Source organism: Ictidomys tridecemlineatus, chromosome 14 (assembly GCF_052094955.1).
Source record: "Ictidomys tridecemlineatus isolate mIctTri1 chromosome 14, mIctTri1.hap1, whole genome shotgun sequence".
NCBI classification, from domain to species: domain Eukaryota; kingdom Metazoa; phylum Chordata; class Mammalia; order Rodentia; family Sciuridae; genus Ictidomys; species Ictidomys tridecemlineatus.
Window position 1 is genome coordinate 35490733 of NC_135490.1, and position 24625 is coordinate 35515357.

The 24625-nt window shown below is 38.5% G+C and overlaps 1 protein-coding gene across 1 annotated transcript in view; it reads right to left on the reverse strand.

The window, feature by feature from the left end:
* Mtnr1a (melatonin receptor 1A) overlaps positions 1–15345 on the reverse strand; it is a 33791-nt gene extending 18446 nt beyond the window's left edge. The window contains exon 1 of the mRNA XM_005329190.4: positions 14823–15345. Coding sequence (XP_005329247.1) covers positions 14823–15015 — 193 coding nt within the window. The 5' untranslated portion in view covers positions 15016–15345. The remainder of the gene's footprint in view (positions 1–14822) is intronic.
* Between the last annotated feature and the right edge of the window lie 9280 nt (positions 15346–24625).

Consider the following 24625-nt stretch of genomic DNA (forward strand, 5'->3'; position numbering starts at 1 on the left):
CTGATATAAGGATGCTGATTCATAATGGGGTTGGTGGCAGGGGGAGCATGAGTGGATTAGACAAACTCTAGACAGGGCAAGGGGAGGGAGGGGAAGAAAGGAGGCATGGGGACAGGAAAGATGGTGGAATGAAATGGACATCATTATCCTAAGTACACGTATGAAGACTTGAATGGTGTGACTCTACTTTGTGTACAACCAGAGATATGAAAATTTGTGCTCTATCTGTATAATATGAATTGTAATGCATTCTGCTGTCATACATAACAAATTAGAATAATAAAAACAAATAATCTATTTATAAATGTGGTTTGTATAGATAAAATTCCATATGCATAAATATTAAGGGTTTGACAAGGGACAGCTAAGACCCTGAAGGTGATTGAGGCATATTCTCTGGCCCTGTGAAGGAATGGGAAAGGCTGTAGTTGTGGACATCAAAGAACACATTCTTAAGCTTCAAAGAACTGTGTTTTAGAAACTTGTCTTTTTAGATTACTAGAGGCAGTGTGGACTGTAAGTTTAAAAACAAATCTGTACCTCTGGATTCAAATCCTGGCTATGCCACATGCTAAAATAACCCAAGTAATTCATAGCTTCCCAGGACCTTGGACTTTTACATGCAATAAATTGAGATTATATTGGCCTTGATGAGGAGCTGAGAGAGTACAAGGCACATGTTTGGATCTGGATGAATGTTCACCTTTATTTTTCCCTCCCAGTACTGGAAATTGAACCCAGGCATGCTCTGCCACTGAGTTATATCCCAGGCTTTTTTATTTTGAGAGAATCTAGCTAAATTGCAGAGGCTGGTCCCATACTTGCAATCCTTCTGCTTCAGCCTCCCAAAGTGGCTGAGATTACAGGTGTGCATGCCACACCCACTTTCTTATTTCTGTTCCTCGGTGATGGAAACCAGATGTTCCACTTCACAGAAGATTCCTGCCCCTGACCAGAAAGTCACAAATGAGAAGGTTCCATCTATCATCTCTGCAATAGCAAGGGTCTGTCCAAGTCAAAGAATCCTTTTCTTATCCTCCTTCCCCCTTTGATTATCAGCCTCTTTGACTCTCTTCAACATTTCCAGCAAGGCTGCCCATTGCACAGTCTCTATTTCCTTTCTACCCATTTTTCATCCACCTTCCTCTAATATCTGCATTCTGCCCATACCACATTATGTAAACTCCCAAGTACTTCTTAAAGTCTCTGAAATATAACATCCCATTCATACAACACACCACCCATATCATTCTCTGTTCATATAACACATTGTCCACATCACTCCTGTTCATGCAACATACCATTCACATCACATCTTGTTCTACCACACATAGCTCACATAACGCATCCACATCATACCCTATTCATATAACATGGTTTTCATATACGCTGTTCACATCACACCTTGTCAACATAATACGTCATTCATACAATATACTACCCGCATCACACTGTTTATATAACACATGTCTACATCATATCCTGATCACATCATGCCCTGTGTATATAACACGCTGTTCACATAACACACTGTTAACATAATAATGTCATTCATATAATGTACTGCCGGCATCAAATTGTGTTTATAATACATATTATCCACATCATACCCCCATCATACAACACAGTGTCTCATTTGAGAGCGTCTTTGTTCTCTTGCTTCCCTGACCCCATTTGTCTTCCTAGCTCCTCAGTCTCGTTCTATATCTCACTGTGTCCCCAGTTCCTTGTCCTACTCTTTAACTTGATTGTTGACTTTGCTGCTATAAAGAAAATCGATTGATGGATTTCATTAACTGCTGTATTAATATAGTACCTATACAACAAAAGAGACTAGCACAAGTCATTTAAAATAAAGTACAAATAACCCTCTTGTTCTAGTCTGGATTGTTTTTGTTTGTTTGTTTTCTTTTTTTATATACCAGGGATTGAACTCAGAGTATTTTGCCACAGAACTACATCCCTAGTAGTTTTTTTTTTAAACAGGTATGTGCTGTAGTCAGTTTTGAAGGTGTTAAATCCTGCTAAGAATTCTGCTTATTTATTAATCTAGATCTGGTTACTCTTTTCTCAGAAGGATGGTTTAGGGAGAAACTTATAGTGTATAAAGCACCCATGTGATAGCCCAGTTGACTTCTTCATTCTTCAGCCTTTCCTCCTTGTGCTGAAGACAAATTACTGATGTTTGCACAATCACTCACCTTCGAGAATTTAAGATAAAATGCTAATGACAAATATGTAATATTTCAGCCACATAAAGAGGCAATCAATGTTGAGCTGGGGTTGTGGCTCAGCAGTAGACACTCACCTAGCACATGCAATGCCCTGGGCTCGATCCTCAGCACCACGTAAAGATAAGTAAATAAAGTAAAAGTATTGTGTCCAACTACAACTAAAACAAAACAAAAACAAACAAAACAAAACAAAAAAAAATCCACCGTAATGCCTTTTAAGATAGAGACTTTATATCCTTAGACATTATCCCCAACCTTGAAGGACTCAATAAAAACTCCAGTTTAAAAAAACAGATTAATTGCACTTGATAGATCTAAATTGTCAAATTCCAAAAGAATTGTCATTCTTAAAAGTAGTACAATCATAATGTTGCCAATTTATGTAATTAAATCAGTGAGAGACAAAAGAAGAAAAAGTTAAGATTCTCATAAAAGTAGTTTTTAGAAATTCAAAATTTGTCTCATTTTTGACATATTTACATAGTAGTTAAAGATCTGGAAGTGTTAAAATATAAATAAAAATACACTCACCTCAAAAATAAAAATATATAACATGGTATTCATTCACCCGTCATAACTTTATGTTAAATAATTTATTCTGTTTGTTGTAATGTTACATTTTAGTCATAATGAACTTGAGGTATAGCAATTCACTTAACCCTTGCAACATCAGTATTGTCTCAAATTAATGAGTGAGAAAATTAAAGTTCAATAACTTGCTCAAGATCACACATAATGGATGGCAGAGCCAGGGTTTTAGTTCAGGCCATCTGGTTCCAGAGGCCAGCCACATTCTTCAGAGGGAACAATTTTTTTAAAAATGTGTCTACAATAGGACTAATCTTCCATGCATAAGAAATACTTTCTCCATAAGATGATACATGTATATGTATGTGTATGTATAGCTAGATAGACACATACATACACACAAAATCTTTTTTAAAAACTTATTTGGTAAATTAATATGTGTAACACACACAACAATAACAACAACAGCAACAAGTAGAACAACAACAACAACTTAAGTAAAAAGGTACAGAAAGAGAGAGAGAAAGAATCTTATTTTTTTTTAGAGAATTTTTAATATTTATTTTTTAGTTCTCGGCGGACACAACATCTTTGTTGGTATGTGGTGCTGAGGATCGAACCCCGGCCGCATGCATACCAGGCGAGTGCGCCACCGCTTGAGCCACATCCCCAGCCCAAGAAAGAATCTTAAAAAAAAAAAAAAAAAACTAATAACAAACTCCTCAAGTATAGGGAACAATCAATGAGAAGCTAAAAGCATAATAAAAACAAGAACAAAAGATAGAAATGAAATTAAAATTAATTAGCAGACAAACTCTCAAAAGTAAAAATTAAAATGTACACCAAATATTAAATAAAAGCAAATTAACAGAGTTTGGCTTGTCACAGAACTGTGTCCCAAGCCCCTTGTCCTCCACCTGGCACATGGCGAAATCCAACAGGCCTTTAAATAGAGAAAAAGGAAGGGATGCCTGGGGGATGGAAGCACATATCCCTTCCCAGGTCATAAAAGACAAAGAGTTCTGTATTCTGAGGCAGGGAAGAAAGTAATAAAAAGGAAATCCCTAATCCTCTGCCGTGTAAGAGCTACATGAGAAGTTAAATAGCAATCTAAGTTAGCAGGCAGCTCTCAACCCATGCTTTGCCAACAGGTGTCCTTCAGGCTGTATTATTACTCTCACATCGTTCTGTTTTGCCTCCATCACTGGCTCATTTCTCTGAAGTTCTTTCATTAATTCTGACTCCAGTAGATGGTATTTTATGTGTGGACTAGTTTTCACATTTCCCTAGTTTTCATCTGTTGTTCTCTCATCCTAAGGTAACAGCTTTAAAAAACTTTCTCAGGAGTGCTTCAGGCTCCAGTTATCATCTACCAACCAACTTCCAAATTTCTCTTGAAAAGCTTTTCTGCTGTATGTTTCTATTCTTCTACTTTTGTTCTCTGTGTCTCGTTTTTACTTGATATTTAATAAAGAGAAGAAAAATGTTAATGTACTTGGATAGAAACATGTTTGAAAGTAGGAACCATGTTTTAATATAAATTTAGCACAATTTCTTTCATTCTGACAAATCATTGAATTTACTGATCAATCATATTCTGCCTCATATCGCAGGAATGCAATGACTATTTACTCAAATGAATAGTCAATTCAGTAAGCACCAAAACTGCTCAACATCAAAGTGGGTAAGTGCCCTTTTAAACCATAAGCTCAACAACTCAAAGTACCCACAATAAACTGAATGGTGTTCAGCACCAAGTAGATGTATTTTATTTTTTTGTCTCTTCTTCTGAGACTAACTCCTTCAATGTGATTGCCAGAAGTGTGTGCTCCGTAGCAGAATAAGCCCTTAGCATCTCAACCAGAAAACCCACAAGTTTACTTCTCATCTGTGGCATTATCAAAATTTTACTGGAAGTTAGGGAGAGACCAGAAAGAGTCCTCAGGAGTCAGGTCAACTTGATTGGCCAACCTATTCCAGAGGTGAGAAAAACAGAGAGCTGATTAAGGGCCTGTCTTTATGAAGAGGAGGAGATGAATGATTTGATGATACAGAGTTCTACATACACACAAACACATCTTTTTTAAAAATCCACTAATTTCCTTTTGGGTAACTGAGAAAACCCTAAGAAAGTAAGTGAATTTCTTCTTTTAAAGACAGAGTATATTGGCAAGCTAGTAACTTCAAAATAGTGAGGAAGAAGGGAAAAACTCCAGACACCAGGAAAAGATCTTAGTATTCACCTCAGATACTCTAGTTATTTTTAGAAGGTGATAATAAAGAATGCAGCATAAACTCCAAAGAGCATGTTGATTTAATATGGCTTCCAATGCAGACACTTTTCAAAGTAGGTATTTTAAAAAGCAGAATCATCAAATGCTAGTAAAAACTAATACGGGGAGGTTTAACATAGGACTATTTTAGTCTTGATTAACTTTCGAAATTTCCAAGAGAAAAATTTTATTCTACTTATACATGACAGTAGAATGTATTTTGACACATCATACATAAATGGAGTATAACTTCTCATCCTTCTGGTAGAGTTACACTGGTTGTGTAATCAAATATGTACATAGGGCAATAATTCTACCCCCAAAAGAAGTTCTATCTTATCCATAATTAATTTAATCCTCAAAACTGCTACCAGGAATAATTTCTTATGAGAGGAATAGCTGGTGGAACCTAAGATCAGACTCAAATTCAAGCATGTACTAAGGAGTCTGAAACTATTGTTCTAAAGTTTCTAGGGGATGATTGGAATTACTTTGGCAAATTCATAAACATTTTAAAGAGTTATATAACAATGTACTACACAAATCAGAAAAAAAAAATCCTAACACTTTAACCAGTTGCTATACCTGCAACTTAAAAAAAATCAATAAAATATCTTCAAAAGTAAAACTTGGCTTGAATCAGTAAATTCAACTATCACAGAGAGCTACTATAAGAAAAGGACATCAGTGCTAACAAGAAATCTATCAGACAGGAGACTGTTTGAAGCATGGACTTTGTTGACTTGAAGTCTTCTGTGAGTCTGCACAATACAGTTTAAGGCTTAATTTTGTGAATTGGTGTACTTGTCCCAAGAAAATTACTGTAGTTTCCAGAGATAATTCATTTAAAATTGGGGAAGAGTGTGGATAATAAAATAATTAGCCTGTGAATCTGAGACCTATTTGTCAGGGAGAGATAATGGTTCTTAAGAAAGGGAAAGCTGAGACATCAGAGAATTTGTGTAGTACTTGCATAACATCATTAATGAGCATTAGATCCCTCAATTTCTGGCTGATTTCACTTTTTTCTAGTTCCTAGTGTTTATTTTTTTAATACATTAAAAATCAAACAACCTAAAAAACGAATCATAGAATGTATAATAGAAATAATATAACAACACTATGATTTGTACAGTACTTTATAACTTAAAATAGTAAGTGGGGAAGAGGTGGGTGGATGGATGGATGGATAGATGGATGTATGGACATACAGACTGATGAGAATAAATGTATTAACCCTATTGGATAGATGGAGAAATTGAGTAACTATATCTCAAATATACTACAAATAAAAGTATGCAGATATAAGACTCAATTGGCCTGGATCATCTGACTTTAATTCCTATGTTCCTTTCACTGTACCACACTGGGTTGTATTCTGGAATAAGAATTACAGATAATTTAACTAAATTTGGGGTTCAGATCTCTTATCTATTTGAGGAGACTATTACATGAATGAATAAAACAAATTGTGGGAAAGTGTTTTGAAAGCTGAAAAGTGCTCTGAGCCTATAAATAGGAAGCATTAGACATTCTAAACAAGAAGTTATTTTTCTATCTTATAAAAGTCAGAAATCAGGTCAAACCAGCTTCTGTAAAAGCATGACAGGAAGTCCAATCCCACCAGTTTTGTACTTTAATTTTCTCATGGGAACCTGTGTAGGTCACAGAGCACTGACCCAGAATGTCTCAAAAATGTTTCAAATGCTAATTCATGAATAAATTTTTAAAAATAAAATTGTAGAATTAAAAACCTAATTTATATAATCATTGGGATTGTTTTGATAGGGACCTAGTAAACTATTTGGATTTTCCACTAAGTGGAAAAGTTCAACAACAAAAAAAAATGGTCAGCAGTTTTTGTAAAATTGACTATAGGCCACAAAAGGAAGAAGGAAAATAAAGTTTTATAGCATTAAATCAGATTTTTCAGGCATACTGTGAATCTGTTCCAACTGCTCAGTCCCAAAAGCTAGACTTTTATACCATTCTATCTATCAGATACTTATATCTGATATTTATTGATGGCAATTAATATGAGACAAGAATAAGGTACAAAGTGTCTTTATGAGAAAAAAAATATTCCTGATAGGATAAAATGATTTAGAGGGAGCATCCAAATGCATTATTATTTTTTTTTTCTTTCAGGATTTGGGCAACTATCTCCTGTATGTATATTTTGTTTTCTGATTGTGTTTTCAAAAATCTCACAGAGCACCAGTCTTCCAATCAGCAAACCATGTGGCTAGTCACTTTTATGACCCTAGTACAGACATCCTGAATTGACTCTGCAGGAGAGATGGTTTGATTCTTTATTTTGGAAATGCTCATAACATGGTGAAGGGCTTACTTTCCACCTTTCTTTGAATGCCTGGTGAGAATGATGGGCTCACCTGTGTGAACCTGAGCCCTGCTGTTCCCTACAGGTGTCTTGTTGCAAAGTGAATGACCCAGCTGGCCGCCTATTTAGGCCATTCCTCCCCAGTGCGTACATCTTGATAGGGTCACTACGCTTCTAATCTCTCACCTTGGCTCAACCAAAGTCACGAAAGTTAGTTCAGTCAGGAGAATTGCTCACTGGCACACACCATAGCTCATAGCTGATGGTGAGCACTCCCCACTCACCCTACCCTTGAGAACCTCGAGGTTCTGGAGCACCAATCCACGTGCCTTAATCAGAAACAGTCCCACAGAAGGAAGCTTGCATTTTCCTGTGTGGCTGGTTACTTCGTTCTTTTTCCAGGAGAGGAAAATGTGGCAAGTTTTTAAAATTTGTAACATTCCTTGGGAAGTAAAGTGGGGAAACTTGATGTCATTAAGAGATCATTTTCTTGCCAGGTACGGTGGCACACACCTGTGATCCCAGTGGCTCGGGAGGCTGAGGTAGGAAGATCGAAATTTCAAAGCCAGCCTCAGCAACTTACTGAGGCCCTAAGCAACTTAGCAAGACCTTGTCTCAAAATAAAAAACAAAAAGGAATAGGGATGTTGCTCAGTGGTTAAGCACCCCTGGGTTCAATCTCCAGTACCAAGAAGAAGATAGAGATAGAGATAGAGATAGAGATAGAGATAGAGAAGAAGAAGAAGAAGGAAGAGGAGGGGAGGAGGAGGAGGAGGAGGAGGGGGAGAGGGGAGCGGAAGGAAGAGGAGGAGAGGGGAGAGAAGAGAAGAAGAGAGGAGAGAGAAATGAACCAGAGACTTTAGGAAAAGGAAAGCATATTTTCCTCAGGACATACTCTCCCAGATCTCTGATGCCTATTATTCATGTATATTTACGTAAATAATATTGTATTCATGAAACTGTTCATAGCTAGTCAACTTCATAACATGATAATTTCCAACTCTGTAATAAGCTTAATAATCAGGAAAATCAAAGGACTTCTCTATATTATATAATATGATTGTCCCCAATAAAGGAGCAATTTATGAACATATACTTGTACAGGCATCCCTTGGCATCCACGCAGATTGGTTCTAGGACTCCTGTGGATATCCAAACCCAAAGGTGCCTATATCACATGACGTGATATTTGCATGACAACTATGAACATTCTCCTGTACACTTTACATCATCTCCAGATTACTCATAACACCTAAAGCAAGGTGGATGCTAAACCAGAAACAATAGCATACTCCTGAAGTCCCAGCTACTCCAGAATCTCAGACAGAAGAGTCCCATTAGCCCACAATCTGAGACCAGCCAAACAAAACAGTAGACCCCATCTCAAAAAAAAAAAAAAATGTAAATGCTATGTAAGTTGTGGTAGTATTGTTTAGAGAATATTGGCTAAAAATGTCTACACATGTTCAGTACAGATGCATTATTTTTTTTCTGAATGGTTTTGATCCGCAGTTGGGTGGATGTGGGGGGACGCAGAACACGTAGATGTGTAGAGCTGACTGTTCTTGTTTCTGCCCCATCTCTGACATAAATCCATCCTCCGTCATCTGTTTTTCTCTGAGCCCTCCCTCTCCTGACATTTCTGAGGCAGTAAAGGAAGCACCACTCTGTCCCACTCTCACAGAATCCCAAGGGGCTGGAAACTCAGAGCCAGGTAGGTTGCTTCCAGGGGTTCGCAGATCTCAACTGACTTGGCAAATCTAAATTTTATTACAGCTATGTGGCTGATTTGCATGACTTTGTGGGCTATTGTAAGAGCCAAAACATCATGTAAAACATTCCTTTAAGAAATTCACAAACGGGACTGAGGTTGTGGCTCAGTGGTAGAGTGTGTAAGGCACTGGGTTGGATTCTCAGCACCACATAGAAATTGATAAATAAATAAAGGTCCATCAACAACTAAAAAAAAAAGAAAGGAAAAAAAAAGAAATTCACAAATGAACTTATAGAATACAATGTGCACATAGGTTTAGGGCAGTCGTTTTTACTGATACACACAGATATAATTCCGAACCCGAGATATGAATGTGGTTTCTACTAAAATAGAATCCAATTACGGTGATGAGAGAAGAATGGAAGTCAAGGAGTCAGAAACAGAAAAAGGGAAAGAAGGAAAGGAAATGAATGAGGAGAAAGAAATGGGAAGGGAAGGAGGGGAAAGAGAAGAGAAAAACCAGGGTAGGGTGCACGATGGTCAAGGGCTCCATCCAAGCATCTCAGTGGGAAGGCTACAGCACTGACATCAGAGAGTAGGGCAAGGGTGACGAGCAGCCAGTGGGCTGTGACTCGTGTTGCCTAGGAATGAACACTAGCAGTCAAGTCCACACAGACAACGATTGACTCCTAAATGGTGAAAGGTAAAAAAAAAAAAGAAGGCTGATGCTTTTCAGAACTCAGGTTGGCCATAAATTCTAGTCAAGTTGTGCATATTTGAACTACCATTTCTCACTACTTTTTTTTCCCCAAGTCCTTTCTGAAAAGTGCATACATGTGTAGAAATACATTAAGCTGTAGACTTTAATTTTATGCACTTTACTATGTGCAAGTCATACTTCAATTTAAAATGATTTTTTAAGTAAGCATGCCTACGATCTACAAGCATCTTACAACAACCCTGCTGCATCCAAGGGGGGAACTCAGATCTCTGAGGCCACAAATCCATGTTTTCTTCATACTCTGTGCAGCCTCTCTGAGGGGTAATACAGAAGGGGTACAGACCATATTCTGGAGAAACCTGAAAGAAACAAGTACAAGAATGGCGTAGCAGTGTCAAGCACCTAGTTGTAGTGATTCTAAGGGATTTTTTTTTTCTAACAATTACTGACAGTTTATTCTGCTGTGCACCCAGATTTTTTAAAAACAATCTTGTATTGCTTAAGATGGGCATTTTTCTAAAATGTATTAAGATCTTATCTTCTAAAGCAGAGCAAACTGTACATAACTGGACCTTTCTTAGATGGATCAGAGTCATAATTAATAAATAGGCTACTGTGTTGCAGGGTTTCAGGAACAGTAAATAGTGAGTGGTGTTATCTGTTTCTTCAGAGCTCCTGCAAAAGGTTATGTTTGATCAGATCATCAGAACTACGGTGTGTGTGTCTGTGTGACACACAGACACACACACACAGGATTGAACTGAGACCCTTCACCCATACTAAGCCCAAGCTCTACCAGTGAGACCTCCAGCCCCTATACTTTCTTTTAATGAATCTATTTCCACTGTGCCATTTGCCAATATATGCCTATCTTTCTCTTAATTTACTGTTTACCTCAATAGGGATCTAGACCTTAACATCACAGTTTTTTATGGAACTCATAGAACAAACTGGCTGTGGGTAAGAGCCTGTTATTTTTGCCAATTTCCAAGTTGGGGTTGTATCCTACACAGGTTGGATCACCAGATAATTAAATTTTAAATAGGAAAAATTTTTTTAAATTCTTACTTTATATTTTCTTTAATAGAAGTTGTATGTATAATTTACATATAAAAAGTGTGCAACTCACAAGTCTGATTTTTAGCAAGCTAAAAAAAGTCAAAAAATACTCAAACACATGGCATTACCTAGTCTCTCCTTTCCAAAGTATTTTCATATGCATCATTTCAGTAGGTAACTGCAACAATCCTGTGAGGCTAAAAGATGAAATTAATATTTGTATTTGACAAAAGTGGAACATGAAGTTGGGATGAAAACTGATTTTTCAAATCAGAAGGTAGATAACAGCAAAGATAAAATCTTAGTATTCCACTGCAAGGATCCTCCCAGTATATTAAAAAAGTTACTCAGAAAATATAATGTGAATATCAATTCTAGTTATCAGATTTTGGACAGGATCAAAGCAAACATCCTGCCAGTACTTTAAACCTTAGAGGTTGTTTAGACACTGTCTGATCTGACTAGCCAATGTCTTCCCAGGCAAGCAGTTAAATATTTTGAGTTTCTTCCTTAGGAGGTCAAACACCAACATACTCCCTTAAGGGGAGGAAGGGACATAAATAACTCTACAAGTATACCAGATTTATAAGAAAAAAGTATTCTTTCAAAGCTTAGATGCCTTAGAATTCCTATCTTGTTTTCCCATTTTCTCCCTCTTTTTTTAATCTTTTCATTCTTAAAGCCAACAAAATAAATTTAATTGAAATGGGGAGTACTGAGTAACCATAAAAACTTTTTTTTTTTTTTTTTTTTTTTGGTACTGGGAATTGAACTCAGGGGCACTTGACCACTGAGCCACATCCCCAGCCCTATTTTGTATTTTATTCAGAGACAGAATCTCACTGAGTTGCTTAGGGCCACACTTTTTGCTGATGTTGGCTTTAAACTTGTGATCCTCCTGCCTCAGCCTCCCTAGCAGCTAGGATTAGAGTCATGGTGCCACTGAGATGGGCCAGTAAGAACTTTTAATAAGTTTAATTGTTTGGATGTGAAATGGTCCCCAAAGGCCCACACATTGAAGGGTTGGTTCCCCAGGGCAGCAGTATTCCGAGGTGGGGCTTTGGGAAGTGATTGGATCATCAGGGCTCTGACCTCATCAGTGGATTAATCACTGATAAATTCATAATGTGATAGCATGATTGGAAGGAGTAGAAACTATTGGAGGTGAAACCTACTTAGAGGAAGTAAGTCAATGAGGGCATGCCCTGGTCCCTTCCTCCCCCTCCCCCTCCCATTCCTCTTTCCCCTCCCATTCCCCCTTGCCCCCCCAGCTTCCCACTGACCATGAGCTGAGTAGCTCTGCTGCATCATGCCCTCTCCTCCAAGATGTTCTGCCTCACTACAGGGCCACAGCAATGGAACCAACCATGGAATGAAAACCTCTGAAACTATGAACCAAAATAAATCTTTCCTCTTCTGAATTTTTATTTTTTTTTGGGGGGGGTGCATTTTGTCATAGCAATGAAAAGCTGACTAATACAATAAGCATTCCCAAACTTGTATTTGAATCAGCTACTTCTATCACTATTTCAAATTACCATCTGTTCTAGAAAGCCTCAAATAATTTAACCATAACAGCAGTACCTTTAAACAAAAAGTTCCAATTACAAAAATATGAACGTTCAAACGTTTCACAGAAAAAGTTTTCCAAGTCAGATATGAGAATACAATATTTTATAAATGGTCCTCCCAAGGGGCTGGGGTTGGGGCTCAAATGGTAGAGTGCTCGCCTAGCACACGTGAGGCACTGGGTTCGATCCTCAGCACCACGTAAAGACATTGTGTCCACCTAAAACCAAAAAATAAATATTAAAATAAATAAATAAATGGTCCTCTCAAAAAGGTGCTGAGCAATAGTGTGGAAGGCCCATTTTTGGTAAAACACACAGGAATCAGAATTGTTCCAGGCACGTGAACATTTTTTTGGATGAAGATCACAAAGGATTCAAATTTCCCAAGGGCTGTAGTTACTGATGCCAACCACGCAGGTTGTCTTCTAGATAATCCTTCTGTGAGTTAAACCCTGCCCAGTGCTTCCAGTCTATAAGACCAATGTGTGTTCTTAGTTCCTCCTCTGTAAAGTGGGTAACAATGACACCCACCATTGGGCTGGCCCAAGAATTCATTCTATTAACACAGGCTCAGAACCAAATCTACCCCAAAAGCTGCTTTTTCCCTCCGGTACTGAGGATTGAACCTGTGAATGCTCTACCACTGAGATACACCCCCAGTTCTTTTTTATTTTTTATTTTGAGATAGGTCTCTCATTATGTTGCCCAGGCTGGCCTTGAACTTGTTATCTCTGTTATCTCTTGTTAGCAAGAGTGGCTAGGATTTTTTCACCTAGGGCTATGAACCCTTCTTTTTTTAAAATTTTTTTTATTTGTTCTTTTTAGGTATACATGACAGTAGATCATATTTTTAAATTTAAATATTATACACATATGGAGTATGACTTATTCTAAGTAGTATTCCATTCTTTCTTTCTTTCTTTCCTTTTTTTTTTTTTTTTTTTTGGTAGTGGGGATTGAACTTAGGGGCACTTGACCACTGCGCCACATCCCCAGCCCTATTTCCTATATTATATAGAGACAGGGTCTCACTGAGTGGCTTAGCTCCTTGCTTTTGCTGAGGATGGCTTTGAAAACTCATGATCCTCCTGTTTCCCGTCCCCATCCGCTGGGATTACAGTCATGGGCCAGGACGCCCAGCCTAGTATCTCATTCTTGTGGTTGTACATGATGCAACCAGAGTTTCACTGGTGTTGTATTCGTATGTGAACATAGGAAAATTGTGTCTGATTCATTCTGTTTTTTCCTATTCCCAACCCTCCTCCCTTCCCTTCATTCCCTTTTGTCTAATCCAATGAATTTCTTCTGATCCCTTCTTGAGGACCGACTTCCTCTAAATTAAGCCAAATATCTGTGAAGACAGGCTGATCAATACTAATTCAAATTCAATTCATATTATTAAGTCCCTTTTAGCTAATTCTTAACTCATGCACTGTTCCAAGTATTACAGAAAGCAACAAAAAGGAGGGTGGTCTTCTCAAAAGGAAATAAACAAAATTAGAGCTTTTATCAATATCTGGTTTAGAACAAAAATAGCCCTTTGAGGAAACATTAAAGTGTGCCATTTTCTCCCATCCCTTCTCCCAAAAATCTGCTTCCCAATAAGGGATAGTAAATCAAGCATCTCAATAATATTTAGAGGTGCGAAATTCATGGCTTATTTATAAATTGCCCACTAGTTCCTACCCTGGATAAACCAATTTCAATTCATTGCCAGGAGGAAAAAGCAAGTTTAACTGAAGCACAAATTAGCTCTGGTCCTATATTACATGTAAATGTATTCTTTACTACAACTATTTCTAAAATGCAAACTTATTTACTTGCAAGAGCCAAAGTGCTTTCCAAAGCAAGTTTAGGAGCATATGGGTTTTTTTATTCAATTATGTGCTAATAACAGAAAACCACTCCCGACAACAAAGCTAAAACAGTTGCTCTGTCATTTTGCCAGGTCATATATTTTCTCATATTTTAGCAAAGTTGGGAAAACTAATTTATATGTAAAACCAAGCATCTGATGAGTTCATTGATTTCATTTGAAAGGACGTCTGGAGGAACTCTCTCAATCTGGACCCGGTGCCTCTCCATCTAATAAACCCCAGAAATGTTCAACTGGAGAATGGGTTTAAAGAAGAGTGACTTTGGCAAACTTTTCTACTGGTTAAGGATTGGAAACTTCTGATTGTTTTGTGAAAAGGCATTTTTGAAGGGCAGGCTAAAGACAAAGTAAACCGACAGCCTTCACCCAGAAAAAAAAAAAAAATGATCCGAAGTCCCCAGTTTTGAAGGAAGAATGTCTTTGACCTTTACTTAGGGCCCAGGGGCTGCCTTAGGACACGGGGCCCAGCAAGGGGGCTGGCGCTGGGCGAGGCCGGGGCCACCTACCTGCGTTCCTGAGCTTCTTATTCCGATACACTGACAGGATGACCAGGAGGTTGCCCAGGATGTCCACCACGATGGTGAAGATGAGGATGAAGGCCAGCGTGGAGGCCTGCCACGAGGGTCGCACCCGCGCGCCCTCCGCGCCGCCGGGCACCTGCTGAGAGGCATTGAGCAGTGCGCTGCCGTTGCCCTTCATGGTCCCCCTCGGGGCGTCTCAGGGTCGCCCGCCCATCGCCCCGGCCGCCCCGCGCTCTCGGGTGTCCCAGCGCGTCGCGAGCCGCTGCCCCACTTTTTATGGCTCCCCCATCTACTCCTCATCCCGACAGTTCCTTCGCGACCGTCCTGTCCGCTCCACCCCCTCCCGACGGCCCGACACCCACTCGGCACTTGGCGGCCACCGCCTGGTGACACCTGCGGTCCGCTCCCAGGCCCCCGGGATACGTGCCAACAGCGCCCCCGTGCGGGAAGGTGGGGCCGAGTCGCCGGCGCCTCCTGGGGCCGAGAGCAGAGAGAAGCGGTTCGACCCAGGGGACCAGGCGCTGTTGTTGCTCGCCTTGGTTAGGTTTTTCCTCTCTAGAACCGGCCACTTCACCCTGAAGAGCCAGACTTCACGTGCTTGAGCCCTAAATGGAATTGAAGCAAAATTCCTTAACCACCACCATGTGCCCCAGTTTCTTATCTGCAGAAATGGAAATAAAATAGTACCTAACTCATCAACTTTACAGTTTGTAGGATGTGAAAAGAATCAAGAAATCTTTTCAGTCCGGTATTGCACCATTTAACACTTGGGCTGGATGTTTCCGATAACGAAATGAGATCATAAAAGAAAAATGGAAGAATCAGTATTTGCAGATGATAGGAGTACTTCCTAAAACACCAGAGAAAATGAGACAGAAGACATAATTATATAGGACTGACACAACAGAAATCGATGTAGGATTGCTGAGAAATGGCTTCACCAGCTAGGTGTAGAGTGAGGGAGGGAAAAAAAAAAAACCTTAAACCTTGCTGGGAAACTTACTTACGAGGTGAGCTATACCATTGTTCTCACATTGAAAGCTTGACATTTTCATGTTCTCTATAGATTTTATGCCACCCCAATAAAAATATCAACTGACCCTAAGATTCTTTTGAAAGAGTAAAGAGGGCATGTAGAGAAAGGAATTTGAATAAGATGAGCAGGTGAAAAGGTGATATATATATTTAAATGAACATTAAAATTACATTAGGTAAGCCAGGAATGATAGCACACTGTAATCCCAGCTACTCTGGAGGCCAAGGTAGGTGGATGACAATTTAGGTAGACTGTATCCCCAAATAAATAATGTAGCTTAGTAGTAGAACCATCGCCCCTGGGTTCAATCCCCAGTTTCCCAAACAACAACAACAACAAAAATACAATAAGTAAAACATTTAAGTTTATCAATATATGAAATGTACATTTGAGAAAATTAACATTTCAAATCAGTGGGGAGAGTAATTTACTATTGAAACAAAGATGTATTTAAAGAAAGCGTTGGTAAATTGGTATACAACCTCAGGGTGGAAAGGAACTCTAGGCATGGAAACAATAGCAGAGTGGAAAAAAATCATAACTATAGGAAGAATGATAGAAGCAATCGTTGACTAAGCCCTGGTTTCCGAGTACTGGGGTCATTATTTTCTATGCATTGCCTTGCACATTAATCTTACAAGTTTGGCTTCGCTAGGACCAGTTTATAGATGAGAGAGGTTAAGTAATATGCCACTAGTAATGGGTGAAGGCAAGATTTGAACTTTGCTCTCTCTGCCTCCAAAGCTATAAATCTCATCACTAAGCAATAGTGTTTCTTAGTAGTGATAGATTTGGCTAAAGAAAAGTTAAGGGTCTTAGCTGGGTGTGGTGGCACATCCCTGTAATCCCAACTGCTTCCAAGGCTGAGGAAGGAGGATTGAGAGTTAAAGTCAGCAATTTAGCAAGGCCCTAGGCAACTCAATGAGATCCAGTCTCTAAATAAAACATTAAAAAGGGCTGGGGATGTGGCTCAGTGGTTAAGCCATCCTGGGTTCAATCCTTGATACCAAAAAAAAAAAAAAAAATGATTGAAAGTCTTATATTTAAAAAAATATCATGAACTAGTAAAAGTCATATAGGTAAACTGGGGGAAAGGCTCTTATGTTATTATGTCATATCTAAGAAACAAAATCATTAATAACCTATTTATTTAAATAACTTTTCAAATTAACAAGGAAAAATAGAAATATATTTAATTATCATAATTAGACAATTAAAAACTAAAACTGGAGGATGTGGCTTAGTATTAGAGAATGGCTTAGTAGCAGTAGTAGAGTACATACTTAGCATACATGAGGCCCTGTGTTCAATCCCAGCACCCAAAAGAGACTGTGAAGTTTATATATAACCTCTCTTTTAAGGAAAAAAAGTGATAGTATGTTATTTCAGCTAACACTTTTAAAACAAAGTGTGATTCTTTAAAATCCAGGGGAAAAGCATTCCTACATATTACATATAAAAATCTTAAAACGGCATATACTTTTCAGTAATTCTAATAAAAAATAATTGAACAATTTTTCACATATATAAGGACACATAGTTGTTCCTCAGCATAATTTGTAAGATAGTCATATAGCACTTAATGATGAAGTGCATTGTTAGGCTGTTTCTCATTGTGTGAGCATCACAGAGTTTACTTACACTAATTAAGGTGACCCTGAGGTCCCTAGGGGATACAATCAAATGGGACCACTGTTAAGTATCTGTTCCATCCTTGACCAAAATGATATGTGTATTCGACTGCATTCAAAAACCTAAACCTCTTATAATTGGGGTTTTGATGAACAAAGTAATATCAATACATGAAATGCGATGGCACAGGTAGCTAATTCTCCTCCACAATGGGTGGCACACACAGTGGTGGGGTGTACATAGAACAGTTCTCAGAAGATGATATACAATTGATCAACAAATATATGAAAAAAGGTTCAACATCTCTAGCTATTAGAGAAATGCAAATCAAAACTACTCTAAGATTTCATCTCACTCCAGTCAGAATGGCAGCTATCAAGAATATAGACAACAATAAATGTTGGCGAGGATGTGGGGGGAAAGGCACACTCATACATTGCTGATGGGACTGCAAATTGGTGTAACCACTATGAAAAGCAGTATGGAGATTCCTTAAAAAACTGGGAATGGAACCACTATTTGACCCAGCTATCCCACTCCTTGGTTTATACCCAAAGGACTTAAAATCAGCACACTATAGTGATGCAGCCACATTAATGTTTATAGCAGCTCAATTCATAATAGCTAGACTATGGAACCAACCTAGGTGTCCCTCAGTAGATAAATAGATAAAGAAAATGTGGTATATATACTCAAAGGAATATTACTGAGCTTTAAAGAAGACTGAAATGGCATTTGCAAGTAAATGGTTGGAATTAGAGAATATCATGCTAAGCAAAATAAGTCAATCCCACAAAACCAAAGGTCAAATGTTTTCTCTAATATGCAGATGCTAATTCACAATAAGGCAGTGGGAGGCACCAGGGAAGAATAGTGTTACCTTAGATTAGGTAGGGGGGATTGATGAGAGGGGTGGGGAGGGGAATGTGGGAATAGGAAAGATAGTAGAATGAAACAGACTTTATTACTGTATGTATATATGTGACTACATGACTAATATGATTCTGCAACATGTACACTCAGAAAAATGAGAAATTATATCCCATCTATGTATGATATATCAAAGTGCATAAATGCATTCTACTGTCATATAAAATTAATTAAACAAATAAAATTTTTAAAAAAAGAATGAAAACGCAATAAAGACATATTTAGCTTTAAAAATCATTAAAATATGCCAGGCATGCCTGAAATCTCAGCACCATGGGAGACTGAGGCAGGGGGATCATGAGTTCAAAACCAGCCTCAGCAACTTAGTGAGGCTCTGAGTAACTCAGCAAGACCCTGTCTCTAAATAAAGTATAAAAAAAGGGCTGGAGATGTGGCTCAGTGGTTAAGTGCCCCTGGGCTCATTCCCTGGTGCCCACTCCCCGCCAAAATTGTTAAGTTGTTGCTAGCAGACATACTATCTAAAGAATATTAAAGAGAAGTTCTTTGAGGCTAAAAGAAATGGTGCCAATTAGAAACTCACACTCTCAAAAATAAAAGGAAGTGTCAGAAGTGATAAGCAGCTGGATAAATGCCAAGAACAGTTTTCTCCTTTCTCCTAAGTCTTATGTAAACAATATAATGCTTAAAGCTTATTTTATAACATTGGCTTGTGAGATTTATAATTATAAAGCCTGGGGAAAAGGCATGTACGTTTGCTAATTTCTATATTTTATATAAAACAGTATATTAATAACCATAGTGGACTGCAAAAAGTTGAAGATGGATTTTGTGATCCTTACGGCAGTCACTACAATATGCGAAGGGGCCTGAGCCCTGAGTCCCAGCTCCTTGGGAGGTTGAGGCAGAAGGATGGCTTGAGCCTGGGAGTCTGAGACTAACCTGGGCAACACAGTGAGACCCAACTATAAAAAGAAGAGACAGAGACAGACTTTCCCCAGAAGATGTTCAGGAAAAAGAATGAGGTTGTGCCAGTAGGACAAGGGGTTTGACTGTCAGCATAGGGTGATAGAGATCTGCTTCTCAAGTAGAGGTGAGAAATTGCCTCATTGATTTCTCAATGAATGAATGTATGTGTTGTTCCTCAAAAACCTTGCTGTACACAAGCACCAGTTCCATTAGGACACCTCTTTTTTTTTTTTCTTTTCTGTAATCCAGGGAGAAGATGCTGCGATTAGACACATTGTAAATTAGAATATTGCCCGCTGTGTTCAAATAAAAGACAACAATAAAGTACACACACACACACACACACACACACACACACACACACACACACATGAAAAACCCTCAGAGCTCGTAGGCATCCGGAATTTGCCTAATGTGCTAAAGCAACAGCAAGATTGAATCAACTTAATTCTGCCTCAGTGTACCATTGAGCCAGGAGTTCATTTCTCAAAGGGCTAAGCCCTCTTAATCTGTCGACCCTTTGATCTACATAGGGATATTTGTCCAGAGCAGCCTCCACAAACTCATATTAGCACCAGGACTTGCATTCTATGAGCCAAGTCTTCCCAAGCATCTATTGAGCATTTTTGAATAATTTCAGTAAGTCAGAACGTCAGTAACCCAGGAGGTACAACTGTGCAAATAAGGGTTTTTTACCACAGGAAAAGGATGTATGTGAATTGGCATGTGTGAACGTGTGCTGGGGGAGGGGACTTGTTCAGTGGAGCTCACCTGGTGCAAGTGTTTCATTAGCTACAGAAGACTGCATGGTGATAGAGTTGCCACAGGGCCATGATTCACTGTGACCATGCATGAACCCTGCCTCTGTTGGATTGTGGACTGAAGGTTAAGAGCTCTCACTCTGGGTTATTATTTCCTTTATGTGAACGCCATCAGCAATCCATACACGGCAAAGTTGTGCTTGTTATTGTCTTGAACTGCAAACTCCCACTTGTCCCTGGTTGTTGTCACTGTACAGGGCTCTGTTCTACAGAAAGGCAGGACTCAATCAGGATCACGTGCTTTAGTTTTGAGTGAACACAGTGAAAACTCATAAGTGATTAGAAAGACCTTTTGATTTTGATCGATGACTTCAAATGTATAACTGTCATTTCAGCAATAATATATACAAAGGCTTGTTAGGAATTTGGGAGAAAAAAGACCTAAACATAGCTCAGTTTTTAGTAGAAGGCTTGTTTCGTAGCACATAACTCTTTGACCACACTGAAAAAAGGTTTCTCTGTTGAAGACCATCACGGCTAGTGGGCAAGTTTGGTTCACTGTCATGTACAAGGGTGTAAGGGAGGCTAGAGGCAGTGTAAATATTTGTTAGTGCAGCTCATATACTAAGCAGAACAGAATGAATAAAAAAAGGCATAAATGAGGCCAAGGGAAGAATGAGTTTCAGGAGCCCAGAATCAGGATGAAATGGAGAGTGTGGTTTTCATTTTGTTGAGTGAAGCAGGGTGAGAGAATGAGGGGGCACAGGCTGGGAATTTGACCCCTTATTACACCCATATCTTAGTCCTAAAGACCAGGGTGACCTTGCTCATCCTTCATCTGATGGCAAACATAGTATTTCTGGTATTAATTGTTGTAGATGTTCAAATAAAATTTTGAATAAACGGATAGAAAATGCAAGCACTCTGAGACTTCACTGCACCCCATATCGTATATTGTCTCTAGGACAAAATGCACCAAAAATGTGGAAAATAACAAGGATTCAAATGACCAAGGCTCTTCTGGACTAGAGTCAATATTTGGCCAAATGACCTAAACTAGGAGTTTAGGAAACTCTTTGAGTTGAAGCATGCTCTGTCAGGACACTTAGAAAACTAAGCATTCTTAAAATGTATTTTTAAAATGTTAAACTATTAAAATTCATATATGAAGACTGGAATGGGGTCAAGGGAGAAAAAAGTAACAATAGGAAAAACATTAATTGAACATGTACTTTGTGCCTAAACCATTGTTGTGAGGGGCTTTACCCTCTTGAAGTTTGGTTCACTTCATGAGAGATGCATAAAAAGGAGGTCTGAAGGAAGAAGCTTGGAGGCCAGAGTGAGAGGTTTGCATTTCAGTTTCAACACTTACTTGCTGTGTGACCTTCCAAAGGGTTTTACCTCTCTGTGCCTCCGTTTCTCGATATGGAAAAAGGGGATAATGAGGAAGGCTGCTGAGTGGATTAAAAGTCCATGGCAGCAGGGCTGGTGAATAGTGAGCACTTAATAAGGACAGCTCTCCTTGGGATTGTTAGGGTTGATTCCTCACAAAACTCCTGAGAGGTATCAGTCATACAACTAGTGAGAAGCAGGGTAGCATTTTGAACTCAGGTCTGTGGGTTGAAAGCTGGCAGTCTCCACCTGCCTCTCTACCTGGGAATTAGAGTGCTCAGTGGCAGTCCTCCTGCTAATAGAGATAGAATGGACTGAACTAGATCTATGAAATTAGCTGAATCCAGAGGCTGCAAAGTAGAACATGCTGTTCTATTTAGTGATGGACACTCCATTGGAGTGAGGCAGGATTTGGGCCAGGAGCAGGGGGCTCTTGGTAAAGTCTGGGCTGTGCCACCACATCACCAAGGTTAGACACCTAACTTTACCACTTGTCAGATTTGTCATCAAGGACAAATGACTGTGTTTTCCACGTATAAAATGGGGAGGATGGTACCAACAAATACTACCCTAAACTATAGTTGTAAAGATTGCGTAGCAAAAGTTCATGCACTAAAGCATGGTATCCAGAATCAAGGAAGTTTATTATTGTTTCTAGTAAAGAAAAAACCTAGCTTTCAGTGAAGCTGATAACTGGAGGAACATGGTATGATTCACAACACACCCAGAAATTCCATGTGGAAACCTTAATTTTCAATGACCTGTGTATATTTTAATGTTTTGTGAAATTCCCCGTTAGTAGTTAAAATTCAGCATCTTTGGGGCTGGGATTGTGGCTCAGTGGTAGAACGCATGCGTAGCACAGGTGAGGCCCTGGGTTTGATGCTCAGCACCACATAAAGTTAAATCAATAAAATAAAAGTACTGTGTTCAGCTACAACTAAAAAATAAATCCTGAAAAAGTTAAAAACAAAATTCTGCATCTTTGAGAATTTATTAGTAAAAACAATTTCTACTAAGAGTTTTTTAGTTGGAGAATTCTTTTTTTTTTTTTTTGCATTTTGGTCATTTTAATTAACTAGAGGAATTTGTATTTTAATAAGCCTTGTGAATAAAATTTTATATTGTCTATGTAAACCTAAAATATCTATGTTGAGCCAGCTGCAGTGGTGCATGCCTATAATCCCAGAGGTTTGGGAAGCTGAGGCAGGATTACAAATTCAAAGCCAGCCTCAGCAACTTAGTGAGGCCCTAAAAACTTAGTGAGACACTGTCTCAAAATAAAAAATAAAAAGGGCCGGGGATGTTGCTCAGTGGTTAAGCACCCACAGGTTCAATCCCTGGTACTAGAAAAACAATATATACCTATATATTTTGTATATAACATATCTCTATTAAATATATATATTTTATATGTTTATATATTTTATAAAATATCTATGTATTTTAAAGTGTACTTACACTCAGGACACCAAGAAGACACAATTGGAGAAGGTTAGTCTCTTCAATAAATTGCATTGGGAAAACTGGATTTGTACACACAAAAGAATAACTCTATTTTATCCTATATCATGTGTAAAAATCAACTCAAAATGGATGAAAGACCTAAATGAAAGTCCTCAGACCATAAAACTCCTAGAAAAAAACCTAAGGGAGAAGCTCCTTGGTACTGGCATTGGTACGGACTTTTTTGGATATTTTACTAAAACCACAGGCAACAAGAGAAGATAAACCAATGGGACTACACCAAACTGTGGAGCAAAATAAACAAACAAGAGCAACCAACACAATGTAAAGGCAACCAAAGGATTGGGAGGAAGTATTTGTGAACCACACATCAGATCAGGGCTTGCTGTCTAAAATATCTAAGGAACTCATCCACACAATGCAACAGCAAAACCCAAATGATCCAGTCAGAAAATGGGCAAAAGACCGGAATAGATTTTTTTTTCCACAGAGGAAAGAAAACTGGGCAGAAGGTATATGACAAGGTGCTCAGTATCACTAACCTAGGGAAATGCAAACCAAAACACAGGAGATATCACCTCACACCTGTTGGAATGACTATTATCAAAAAGCAAAGAGATATCAGGTATTGGCAAAGGAGTGGAGACAGAAAATGCTGCTTGTGAGGATGTAGTTTGGTACAGCCATCAGGGAAATAGAACTACCAACCTTGGAGACCTGAGTGTGGAAAAAGGAAAAGAAAAGAACTACCATCTGGCCATGCTTTTCTTTTTCTGATACCCCAAGGTAATGAAATCATTTCATGTTCATTGTCACATTTTTCACAATAGTGAGATATAGAAATAAACCTGTGTGTCCACTGACGGGTTAAAAAAGTTGATACACAACCACACAGACACACACACACACACAGTTGAATGTTGTTCAGTCATTTAAAAGGAGATTCTGCCATTTGTGACCCAGAAGACATCATGCTAAGCGAAATGAGCCCACTGAAGAAAGAAAAATCCTAGCTGATCTCACTTATATGTAGAATATAAACAAACAAACAAAACCTCAAGTACACAGAAACTGAAAGTAGAAAAGTAGTTTCCAAAGTGGGGGATTTTGAAGGAAAAGGAGAGATGTAGGTCAAAAGGGTACAAAGTTTCAATGATGTAAGATGAAGAAGCCTAACGTATATCATCAAGAGTCTAGTTAATGGTATCATATTGTATACCGGATATTTACTCAGGAGGTAAATTTTAGGTACTTTCACCACACACATATCATATGATACATATGTTAACTGGCTTGACTGTAGTAATGAATCATTTCAGTGTGTGTGTGTGTGTGTGTGTGTGTCTATATATACATATAGGAAAACATGTGCACCTTAAATATGCATATTTTTTAAAAGTATACTTCTACTTGAAAGAAGAAACAAATACCCATTTAAGGCAAAAAAAAAAAAATTAAAACACCGTTATGGTTCAGATATTAGGTGCCCCCAGAAACTCACATGTGAAAGAATTCAAGAAAGTTTAGAGGTGAAATGATTGGGTTATGATAACCTTAACCTAAACAGTAAAATTAATCCCCTAATAGGGATTAACTGGGTAGTAACTAGGCAGGTGAAGTGTGACTCGAGGAAGTGGGTCATT